The sequence below is a fragment of the Nymphaea colorata genome, chromosome 7, assembly GCF_008831285.2.
Source record: "Nymphaea colorata isolate Beijing-Zhang1983 chromosome 7, ASM883128v2, whole genome shotgun sequence".
Classification (NCBI taxonomy): domain Eukaryota; kingdom Viridiplantae; phylum Streptophyta; class Magnoliopsida; order Nymphaeales; family Nymphaeaceae; genus Nymphaea; species Nymphaea colorata.
In genome coordinates, this window is record NC_045144.1 from 17,665,441 (window position 1) to 17,678,073 (window position 12,633).

Sequence of the window (12,633 nt, forward strand, 5' to 3'; positions counted from 1 at the left end):
CTTTCATGGAGGTTACATTGAGAATTTAAATTTTGATAGTAAAGGGGAATATTTTTCAAAACTAGCTTCGTAAGATCTTATTTTCCAATAGACGGATCAGCGAGGCAGTGTACAATTTGTGGAGGCAATTCTCGTCCAAGCTCACTATATTTAGTCAGTGAAAGGTACACATAAATTTCAGACCATGTCTGGAAATATCCTTTATTGTTTAGAGGCCGCAAAATTCATGCAACTCACGAACTGCTGCAATTAACCTCAGGAAAAAGAGTGAGGAGAGAATAAGGGTCAAAAAAAGGAAAAAAGGAAAAAAGCCCAGGAAATGTGCATCGTTATCCTAAATATTGGAGGGCTTTTCTTTAAAAATATATACACAAAGAACTTTAGGATGTGATCCTTTACTGTCAAATATTTACAGAATTGAACTTTCTCCACCGTCACAGTCGGATAAACCTCCCCGTTGTACCTTTCCCAGGAACTTCCTCTGCTTTCTTCCGCAGCAGGCCAAAGTGCAGGCGGGGGATCGCTGCTCAAGCAATAATGGATGCAAAAACTGAAAAAGCTGATTGAAACTATGACATAATGCGCCAAATGCTCTGGGAGACTACTGGTTCCAGGAGCCCAGAAATGGCTTCCCCACCGAATCATGCATTATGGAACTCTGATGCATCATCTCTGCGTTCACACCAGCAGCCAGAGGCATGTTCATCCATGCCATGCTGCCATTAGGTTTGTGGCGAGTGGCATCCTGGTGTGGATGCATGTAACCATATTGCTGGTTAAGGTATGCAAATTGAGCGCTGTGGCCTTGACACTGCATCTCATCACCCTGTGGAGCAGCTCCCCCAGCATATGCACCTGGGCCAACATACTGGTGAGAGCCCACTGTGTCGTAGGGTGACCGCGCGAATCCATTCAATTGCCGTACAAAGCCAAACAAACTACCATCTGCTGCAGTTCCATCACCTGGACAATGACCTTGAGACGATAATGGAACATCCAGGGCAGACCAGTTAGAGTGGGTACGGCCCCCGTAGGAACCCCAGTGGTGGTCCAACATCTCTCCAGCAGCTGAAGGCTGAAAAGGCAGCACACGTGCAGAATCTGTTTCCCAGTCAATGGAGTTGGTTGTGGGTGTAAAGACCTGGCGAGTTGGCTGCTTCTCAGCATAGCCATACATGCTCTGCATAAGATGAAGAGGATGAAGTTCCTTTTCTCCAGCCTGTCTCTCATCAAGCAACTGCTGCCGTTGCCCATGGAGGTGCTGAGAGAAGTGGAAACCATCTGATGAATTGCCAGCTCCCATCGTGAATGGTAGCTCTTGCTGTTTCATCTCACCCACATGATGACCAGAATAAGACTGCTGCGCCTTGAGAAGTACTGGCTTGCTTATTATCTGACCTGGTCCATCATCTTCGTATGTATCAAAAAAGGACGGTCCATTGTTTGCTTGCACAGCTGAACCCACATTATCATCAGGTCTGCATAGGCCTGCATCTTCATCTCCATCCCTGAGAATGTCCGCCTCCAGATTGATCATACGAGCAGGCTGTTCTTCAACCGTTTGATGTCTGATCCTCAATTTGTTCACAGTTGAATAATCATGACCCTCATCATAGTAAGTTCCACCTGTCATGTTCACAGTTGACCAGACGTCTTCAGTGGAACCACCCGCATGAACCATATCTTCAGCTGATTCAGCATCTTCTAGAAATTTCGACATACCTGGTGCAGTGCAGGGTTCCTCCTCAGTTCTCTGATCAGTTGTCATGCACATAACCGACGATTCAGCGGCATCTCTCTCACAACTTTCAAGCATCATCTCATCAGTTTTGTTGACATCCTCTACTGTTTCCTCGAAAACAAGTTCATGCTCATGACCATTCAGTGAAGGAATTCTAACCAGAGACTGACGAAGAGTGGGAGGAGAGACGGCTTCATTTTTCTCGATTCCAATGTCATTTGAGTTGCTTACATCCTCCTCCATTTCCTCAGAGGCAGCATCAGGTTCTTCACGACTATTAAATGAAGGAACATGCTCCAAAGCTTGATTATCACCAGTGGAAGGAGAGGATTCATCTTCCTCATAGTTCTCAATAGCAACATCAGAATCCTCATCTTCTGAAACATTGTCTTGCTCTTCCTGCATACTGCTTCCGCTCTGTTTCTCCCCATCCTGAACACAAAACCATTTGACAGAACAATTAAGTGTCCTGAAAATTTTTTGCTGCTTAGCTATCAGAAAAAGCCCAAAAGAACCTGTCCCATAAATTTAAATCACGAATTTGCGTTTTTCCAAATTGAGAAGTACTAACAGAATAGACAATGAGAAGTCCACAAAGGAAGCCCAACAAACCTGGGTGATCACGAGCCTCTTTTTATCTGCAATTTCTTGGCCTAACAATGCCTTCAACTCACTTATCTGTGACTGTCTCTCAACATGAGACGCAAATGCAGCCATAATATCTGTGCAAGCAATTTGCAGCCTACATATAGAGACGTGCAGAAGTAAGATTATGGAAGTCACTGCTTGTTTTGGTGGGACACTGAAATGGCAAAGACTTTATTACTAACCAATGGTTATGCAACTTTTTATCGCCATCCTCCTCCAAAGCACCACATGGTTGATTTTCAAGCTTTTTGGTGTCACCTAGCACCCGGTTAAGTGATTTGAACTTAACTGATCCACTTGTCAGCTTTAGTTTTTTGACTATCTGTTGAGATCTGATGATCTGTACATACCAGAGGTAATAGATAGTTAAAACCTTGAATCGCATCACTCAGGTACACCTTCATAAAGTAAAGTAACCATCCATTTTCAAGGATGAATAGGGAAACCAATTTACCAGTAGCAAACCAATAATATACTAGTGCAAGTGTTGTCTGAGGTGCATATTAAACAAACAAGAAATATAAAACTACTTTTTCCTGAAAAAATTTCCTGCTATGAGTGGCAACCTAGTTGTCTTTATGTCTAGCGCCAGCATGTCAAACATTAAGGGACGTATTTTCAAATAGATCAACCAGCAATGCTCTACATATATGACCTCCATATTGGTCAGACGCAATATGGCATATGCATGTATATTCAGGCATGCAAACACAAACATTAGAACTACAATGAAAAATGAATGGAAAAAAAATAGTGCACAGACTTATTTACTAGAGAACCAGAATAAAAAACAAGACACGTTTAGAATAAACATGAAGTAACAGAAACTGTGACATCAGGCAATTTAAATGTCATTTATATCAGGACAATGGGAACTAAAAGATACTTTAACCTGTTTATCATCTTTTTCCAGATTGTTGTCCACGTTTTTGTTTATGGAAATGCTGACTCCTCTTCGAACCTTACGTTTTGTCAACCTGTCAAAAAAGAAATCTTTGTTATGCATTATTTTGGATATTCATGATATTCAATTTAAAATGATGCAGATTCATTTGTATTAGTGTGCAAAAGTCTCGACTCCTGCAAAGAGAAAAAACATTGTATATTCTACATAGGGAGGATTAAGCTCCAGAAATGAGCAGACATCAACAGAAGTTGACCCGTTAATGCCAGAACAAGTAAAGAAAAAAAGTCTGATCCTCCTCAGGTACACAGTGTGGCAAGAAACAACCATGTACTTAATTTTATCTTAGCTTCTGTCTATTTCATCAAGTTGCCACAAATATTTAAATATAAATAGTGCATCTTACAGCTATGCAAACTGACCTTCTCACACAATCTCAAGACATTTAGAGTTCATGCTGCAACAGTGCAACCTACATTTTCTATTTAGGCTAGTAGTAGGCCAACTAGTAAACTAGTCTCCCTAGTCAGTAACCAGCTGACTAGTCTACAGCCACACATTGATAGCGCTGTGGACCATGGACTAGTCATGGCTACTGTGTCAAATATTTAGCAGATTTTTGGGTTGGTCCTACATTTTGTTGTTTCCTTTTTCTTTTCTTTTTTTTTTTTGAGCAAGAAGATGAGTTTCCGTTTCATAGAAAGTTTTTGGACTAGTAGTGCACACATAAAAAATAAACACACACACACACACATCTATAGAGCTAGAAAGAGAGAGAGAGGACTATGTGTTTTAATGGATTCATTATGATATTTTTATGTCTTCTATTACTTTTGGCACTTTAACCGTTGTGTTTTCATATTTTTCTTATTTTACATCTAGTTCATTTAGGGTGTTGACTTTTGACTTTTGACTGGCTTTTGTCTCACTCCGATTTAGACAACATAAGGTTCAACTATGCCAAGCTACAAGCATTATAATTATCAGGAGGTTTCGACAATAACAAGTCATTGACACACTAGGATGTATAATTATTAAACTCCTCAACTATAACACAACTGACAAAATGTTATAATAAAGGACTTGACCGCATAAAACTACCATAGGAGTTAATAAGCATCAAATAAGTTAATTGTCTTCATAGGCAATCTTTAAATCAATCCCATCATGTTTGCTTAAAAATATTGCCATTTAACAGAATAAGCACAATCACCACTAAGTTGACCATAAAGAAGGATTGGAATTTGCAGAAACCTAAACCAGTGTTTCAATCTTGAGTCACATATTGAAGAAATACAGAACTCAAGTAAAATTTCAGAAATCCATGGAATGCCAGCAAACAATAATCCATATTTCTACAGCTACTTATAAACAAAAGTTCTCAACATTTAGGGGATTGAAAACCTTGGCAAACTGAGGGTCTCACATACATTGGAAACTAAGACCTAAAGACATGCATAAACCGCAAAGCTGTGAATGTCAATGTGAGCATAAACCACTTATTACAAGGGTTCCAGATAGTCAACTACATAAATAGTTCCCAACCTAAAAAGAGCAGGAAAAGCCAACAATTTTCATTCTGTGGCTTCAATTTCATCCCCTATTTTCCCATACAAAATCCAGCTCTTCTACCAGAATGTGCCACATAGGTTGTAACAATCCTATCCTAGTGGTTCTTTTTGTATATAAGAATGGATGTCAATGTGAAGGGCTAGTACATTTATTACCTGCATGATTCAACAAGCATACAAGAGGCTCTTCAAACACACACTGATGATGCACATGCACATAAAGCACATGCATGTGTTGCACAAAGATTACCATAACAATCACTCACCAAGAGTAAGAAGAAGAAAAAAAAACTACGAAGTCGCATATCCATGGCCTCAATTTCCTCTACTGGACCGGCAATAACAAGATTCAATAGATAGGAAAGGAGATGATTACCAAGACAGGTTCATGAACATATTTCCTGACCATACTCAGTTGTAAAAGGTGGGTGTGTGTGTGTGTGTGTGTGTAACTCAATTGAAGAAGAAAAGTATCCCTCTACCTTTCTTGAGAATCTTCTTGTATTTCCTCCCAAATATCATTTACGTCGTCTCCAATAGAAGAACCAGAATCCGTAGTTACCGCAACATTTTCTCCCAGGCTCAATGGTGCTGATTCATTCGCATGTGACAAAAGATTATATTCAGTGTTATTCCTCCTGCACCTGGTTTTGGAGATATGAAATTAGAACAATGATTATGAGGCAATATAATATTTGTTAATAATAACCAAGTTGCAGAAACTATGTTAGAAAAGATGAAATAAAATCATCTCTGAGGACATGTAATCTTTTACCTAAACATTTAAAAAACAACCAACCCTCATACCACACGCAAATTGGGTGGAAAAAAAAAAGAAAAAAGCCAACAATCATTTTGTGTGTACATGAATTTCACAAGGTTACGTTTGGTTAATTTGTTCTTTACTTTTTTTTTAATGATAAAATGCAACCTGAAGGTTATGTTTAGCTTAATGGTACATGAATTGTGTTACAAACAATAAGAAGCTCCCCCTTCCATAAAGAGGAAATCTAGCAGGCCAAAGTAGCACACTACAGAGAGAAAAAACAAAATCATGTCCATCGAGATAAGATTAAAAACCTCAATAACTTCTGGAAATTTGCTGGGTCTCTAGAATTTATCCATGTTTCTTTCAATATCTGCAACTCCTCCAACATACTGCATTGGAAATCAAACAATTTCAGATAGATTTTGCAAAAAAGTTCTGAGACAGTAACCACCACAGCAGCAATGCAGATCAATAAAGGTGCATACACATTATGATACTTCTGCAGCTCTGAATAGTAACCCTTCCTATTGGCCTTGAAGATAAGCTCTCTCTGAATGACAGCATCCGGATGAAGATTACCAGAACAAAGCAAAGAACCCCTGCAAAATGCAATCTGTTTTAAATAGAACACAAGTTTTTCCCTTGCATTTTAAGAACTGCTGTCTGTGACAAGAAGAAGTTAGAGAGCTAGGCAGCAGGAATGTCAAGGCTAAGGATATATTCTCAACCAACATAACCACAGATAAATGAAATAAGGTAAAGAAATCCCAAATTTTATATAGACTTCAGAAAAAGCAAGAAAAGGAAATCTTATTGACTTTATAGATGGTAGAAGGTGAAAATTTTCGTAGTGTAAACCATCCATAGAAAATGTTGGACAAACTCTGCCATCTTTCTGAATAACCATGAGGGAAAGATAGAACAAGCCATTCAGAACTCTCAACAACCGGTTGCATAAAGAAGGTACAGGCACCATGCAAAAAAATTTACATAAAACGGGAAAAAAACTAGTGAAAGTCATATGCATCAACAACTGGAGTACAAAAATCTAACAAATGAATGAAACTAGTAATACTGATTGTGTGTAGCTGGAGTAAAAATTTGCAATTCTTGGAAAACAATATTAGTTATTACTAACCATTCGAGGAAAGAGTTGCCAAAATGAAAATTCTCCCCATCAAACAATGATTGCAATAGTTGGTCCACGTCTATCCCTTTGGGCAGAAACTGAGACAGAAGCTTTCTCTCTGATGCAGAGAGGCACATTTTCCAAGCCTGTGGTTCGCAAACGCTAAATAAAACATATGCAGTGGATGCAAGATACTTACTGATCTTATAACATGCAAGAATAACATCAGATGTCATTTAGAAATTACCTGACAAGAAAGCAGCCCATGCAGATTGTCCAGCTCAAAGATTTCATGAGGAACAGTGAAAACATCAGCAAGTCGAGCATGAGTGTAAGACTGCTGTCCACCATCAATAAAAGGAGATAAATCTCTCCATGAAATTGCAACCTGATCCTTCCTAGCCACTGCCCTCTTTTGTTTCCCTTTCCATTCAAGAGAAATGTGAGGGTTCAAACTCAATATTGAGGGAGATAAATCCAGATCCTTCCTCTTTTTTCCTCTGTGCTGCTCTGGTATGTTGCAACTTGCAAGATTTACAGCATTCAGGCGCCTTTTTTGCTGACCAGCCGCCATCCAGCATCAAATGAAATGTCCTCAACCAAAGGTCAAGAGATTTTCACCTAAATACTCTGTATGCTTCTGTGTACATCTTCTCTTCGAAAGACAAAGCTGCAGCAGTGAAGTAGATGGAGATGATTGAGCAGTTTATCAGTAGTTTCCACAAGGCTGATAGATAAGCATTCAATAAGTGCACTCATACAGTTTTGCATGTCTTTGAGAAAATATCACGTAGATTGTGTTATCAGAAAAATGATTGGAAGAGCTTTAAAAACAACTTGGTATTAATCCTCGGCTTACAAGTAAGCATATTTAGGTACATTTAGATAACAATGTAAAAATACAAGCCTTAGTGGCAGTAATAAATGTCTCCTGTACATTGCTGTAACTGCTAACCACCTTACTAAAAGCACTCCCCAGTCCCCAAGACACAAAAGACCTCAACACAACATTACCATACAAAAGGCCTGGAAATAATCTGGACAAACAAAATGTCTCAGTCACAGACTCACAGTTTATCCAGTAGCAGCCATTTTCCAACTTTGAGATAAGACAACATTTTGTCAGGTAGGCCACCCATACTACTTATAACCAGAAGCTTATCAGAAAAAGGAATGCTGAAGGCTGGGAAAGGTTCTTCAAATTTGTCGAACCATTTTTTTTCAGGGCAGCCGTATCAACATGTAAAAAGAAATGGGACACTAACAGACTTTTGTCCAAGGCTGCCACTATCATTGTCAAAAACAACCTCAATGCCATAAATGTTCTCCAGAGTTCTTTTCAAACGAAAATATTGAAGGTTCTAAATTTAAACAATAGAAAAATAATAGAAAATTTATGAAATGATATGCTTTATGTTTATGATATTCTCCTGCAAATAAAAAATCCATTCAAATTTCTCTAAGATCTAAAAGAAACATGTAATGAAAAGGACATACAGTCAAAATATTAAAAAACCAAAAGACATCATGATATTGTTGCAATAATGCATATATATGTACATCTGCATGCATCCATACATACATATATACATGCATGCATACATATATACTTAGTATACGATATTTTGAAAAATAGTGGACATTGTTTGTCGGTTTGATGATTCTGCAATGTTTCCAAAATTTTGGGGCCATGCTTCATCCATGAATTGTCATTGTTGTATTGTATCAGAAAGTATCCTCCAACACACATCATATTAGCTCCTCACCGGAAATAAATATTAGGGAATATTCAATCAAAAACAAAGAGAACAGTAATCCGCATTCTATTCATTCAAGGAAAGGTAAATCGAATGGGCAGCCAAGTTTATCAGGTCTCGAGGGCTACATAGCCAAATTCATGGAATAGAAGAAGCTACAAGTTTTACAGGTTCTCTTATATCCTTATTTTCATTTAAAACATTTTTGGATGTAATGTAATGTTATCGTCCTCCATCATATGAACTTTAGGAAAGGTCTCTGGGTGGACCTCCCTATAAAAGCTAGTAACCAACGTATAAAAAAGCCCTAGGATATTCAAGATGGCAAACGTTGAGAAACTCCGAATTGCATCAAATCGTCATATGAGGTGGATGAGCACCATAACCGTGACCTATCTCGTGGCAGAGACTTTGACGTTCGAACTGAGAGGTTAGTCAAAATTATCCTAGTATCTGCAAGTAATTCACCCACTCAACAGATTATTCATAACTACTAGCAGTTACCGCCTATCCTCAATAAAGAATAAAAAAATAATAATAATAAGAACATGGTAAACAAGTGAACTGTAAAAAAAATCTAATAAAAACATTTTTCTTTAAAATAAAAAAAAAGAACTGAAGTAGGAAAAAAATGAGCCTAATTTTGGAATAAACTTATAAATAGGACATGAACAAATTTGGCAAGTAATGCATTATATCAACAACGGAAATAACTATTTTCACGAAAAGACCGATTAAAAAAAACACCTTTCACAACCCGTAAAATAATTCACTCCATTAAATAACCGGTTGTTCCCTACCATCTTCTCGCCGAGCACCCTACACCAACAAAATCTCCAAACCAAGCGACACAAAAACCTCAAAGAAATCACATGAAAACCCTATCAACCAAATGAATACCCAATCCAATAAAATATTCCGAAAAAGCCACCCAAAGCAAAACATTTCATAGTCACCTAACTCAGATTCACAAGAACACCACTCAACAGATTGGAAACGAAAGGGAAGCAAATACATTAAAGGAGCAGCATCGAGATTCATTAATCCCGCAAGAACCCATCCGAGAGACGATCTCCTTGTATCCCGAACCAATCAAAAGAGCCATAAAACGAGTTGCGGGAATCAGAAGACACTAAAATTAGGTCAAGAAAGGAATCGAGGACAACACGTACCGGCATGTCCGCCCGTGCTCCGCTCCGAGACGAAGAGGCGACGAACTCAGGGCTTCTCCACGAGGGGACGAAAATTAGGGTTTCGCTGATCCTTCCGAGCCATCGCCGAGGAGAATACGAGAAGAAATAAATGAACAGGAAAAATGGAAGAAAAAGGAATAAATGTGAAAAAAAAGGGTGGGAAATCAGTAGCGCCAGGCGCTTGGCTGCGCAGAACCGTTAATTTTCTTTTGCCGCAGATTTTCATTGGCACCCCGCGGAATCGGCGATAATTTCATCGCCGTCTGAAGGACGGAGACCGAGGAAATGTCCGAAACGTCCACCACTTCTTCTCTTATTTACAACCCGAAGCACGTCTCACACGGATCGGAACGGCCATATGGTCCCGACCCGGAATCCAATTTAAATCTGGGCGTGTGCTTTGCTTATTATTTTATTATTATATAATTAACTTCTCTTTTTGTTTGTTTGTGCCAAAAAAGCAAGTCTTCCGCTTTTGTTTGATGCAATTCCCAAACTTTTCTCTTGCTAAAGAAATTTGGGATATCATTTTAATCTAATTTAAATTAGATTCATAAAACTAAAATGTATGAATATGTGTATATATATATGTATAAAGAGAGATTAAGATATCTAACATGATTAAGGTATTTAGATCCACTGTTCTTAGTATGTCATGTATAATATTTTTTAAGAAAAAATAAGGTGGCTTGTGTTTTATTTTGAAAAATAATAACTTTAGATGTTTTATTTTTACATAAATATATATAAACATATGAACTTCACTTTTTTCATGAACCAAGTCCACGATCAGACCTGACCCCACTGGTTCAAAGGGCTATCTTGTCATTTTTCTAAGAATACTCCACAAGTTCGCACTACTTTCCACGCAATTATTTTTAATGACGAGTCAAATTTCCATTTAGGGCCTTACTTTCAGCTTTTATTTAAATAACAGGGCGTATATTTAAATTTTTTAACAAAAACTTAAAACTGGTAAAATTCAGTTGATTTCAAAGCCAATAAATCTTTTTTTTTCATTTTGAAGGACAATAAATTGAAATTAAACAAAACAATTTGATACATATATTCGACAGTTTGAAAGCAAAAGCGAAGTTTCTAAAAGTACATTAAAACATAAGAGGTATAAAACTGTTTGGCCAAAAAGTAAAACTTTAGTTAACGTTTTTTTCCTAATAACAAAACCGCCCTTGTAGAGCCTGTTTTTCATTTAAGGGTCTACATTTTATTGTAATCTCAATTACAAGCTCGCGCCTTGTGAATATTTTGTTATTATTGCTTCATGGAAGATGCGAGCATGTTCTCAACGTTGTGGTTTTAAGTTAACACGTGCTTTTACTTTTTCAATTAGAAAAAAAGGACATCGTTGTCGTCTCTTTCGTTGTGTATAATATTTTAAGAAATCTTGGTTGGCAGCCCTCTTTTTTTCTAATAAAATTTAAATACGGTTCATATTTATCTTTTTTTTTTTAATATTCGCTGACAACTATAAAAAGTACTCCGAAGATACGTTGGGATGAGGAGCAACTTGTACTTACTAAGACACCCTTTTTAAATATAAATTTATTTTTTTACCTTATATCTCAATTTTTTTTTACCCTAAATCGTTTTTTTAACTTCATAGATTAAATGGGCAACTGGTAAAACATAAGATTTTAACATAACATAAGATTTCAACATATCTGATTAAAGTCATGCATCTTTTTTTCCACATTTGATTTATCGGATGTTCACATATGATGAATCAAATGTGAATAAAAAAAAGTATACACATTGTATTTGATTCATGGGATCTTCATTAACTTTCAGTTTTTTACATACTTAAAATCTGAAATCTAAAATTAGAGTGCCCTTTGGCTATTAATTTTTAAACTTTTAAATGCAAAACTTCCGACATCTCAACTGCAGCGGAAGGGCGACAGTAAAAGTAGGCTTTCCACTGGAAAGTTAGTAACACCGAGGGCACGAGAAGCCTGTGTTTGAGATTACAACAGATAAACTGTCCTTTAAAAGAAATATTTCTCTTATTTTAGGCCACTTGGAGCACTGTAAGTATACGTATGAGCCATGGGCCAAGTAGGAAACTTAAATGGTTAGTGTTTTATATTTTCATGTGGACCCAATCACATACATGATATTCCAATGAGAGTCATATTAGCCCTTTGCCGGATATGATAAGATGATTTACTTTTTATTTAATTATAATAATTTTAAAATAATAATTTTTAATACAAATAAATAAACTGATACGAACCAATGCATGTCAGCCGATAAAACGGTACGATGCTTATTCCAAATTGCCCTGAATCAGCCAATCCATATCAAAGTTGGTGGCAAATTGATTTGAAAAGTAAAAAACTTTCATTTTAAAATGTTTGGAAATTATAATTTGACCTCAATAACAATTTTGGAGAACACACTGGGCCCATGTGAAATTTTTAATTGTTTTTTTATAGAGCATATGAGAAAACACGATATATTATTCATTTTGACTCCAAATGATAATATAAAAGAATACAAAAGATCGGTCTCCTATATTGCTAAATTGAAATATCCTTCACTTCTGTTTGGTAGTTGACGAGAAAGCAGCCCTTATAAACAGAAAACACACGAAAACGGAGCGCTTCTTTGAGTTGTGGCTAAAAGATTGTCTCTTAAATGGAATGTTTTTCTAATAAAAATTATATGATGCCATAATAACTCTGCCCACATAAATTTTATACTTGAAACATTCAGGTTGACGAACGTCAATAGGTCAGCGTAGAGCATATTTCCCAAATGGCATTTAACTTTATCTGTCCGGTCCGTGGCATCGGGCCCAGTCCGTTAGCCCACCCATTATGGCCCGACCGGCTCCATTGGGCCCAACCTGGTCCATTTACGTTTCCATCGGCTGTCCATTAGCTGTCTCGTTAACTTAT

At 37.3% G+C, this 12,633-nt stretch overlaps 1 protein-coding gene across 2 annotated transcripts; it reads right to left on the reverse strand.

Moving 5' to 3' along the window:
* Positions 1-171: 171 nt before the first annotated feature.
* LOC116257019 (uncharacterized) lies at positions 172-9,937 on the reverse strand. 2 transcript variants are annotated; one of them, XM_031633609.2, is made up of 11 exons: positions 9,692-9,937; positions 7,010-7,432; positions 6,772-6,908; positions 6,119-6,232; positions 5,945-6,022; positions 5,347-5,508; positions 3,282-3,366; positions 2,572-2,729; positions 2,354-2,483; positions 1,723-2,173; positions 172-1,626 (listed from the first exon to the last, which is right to left on the reverse strand). In XM_031633609.2, exons 2-11 carry the CDS (start codon positions 7,334-7,336, stop codon positions 602-604), a joined length of 2,667 nt encoding a protein of 888 aa, XP_031489469.1. In that variant the 5' UTR covers positions 7,337-7,432; positions 9,692-9,937; the 3' UTR covers positions 172-601. The 2 variants fall into 2 exon arrangements, with proteins under 2 accessions (XP_031489469.1, XP_031489468.1); XM_031633608.2 differs by having other exon boundaries at positions 172-2,173.
* Positions 9,938-12,633: the final 2,696 nt, after the last annotated feature.

Excerpts from the sequence above, each read along its gene's own strand:
- LOC116257019 (XM_031633608.2), bottom strand. The coding sequence starts at position 7,336 with ATGGCGGCTGGTCAGCAAAAAAGGCGCCTGAATGCTGTAAATCTTGCA. Across the intron at positions 5,509-5,944 it reads AATTTCCAGAAGTTATTGAG|GTGCAGGAGGAATAACACTG; the intron begins GTTTTTAATCTT and ends CTCCAAAACCAG. Across the intron at positions 2,174-2,353 it reads AGAGGCTCGTGATCACCCAG|GATGGGGAGAAACAGAGCGG; the intron begins GTTTGTTGGGCT and ends TTTTGTGTTCAG.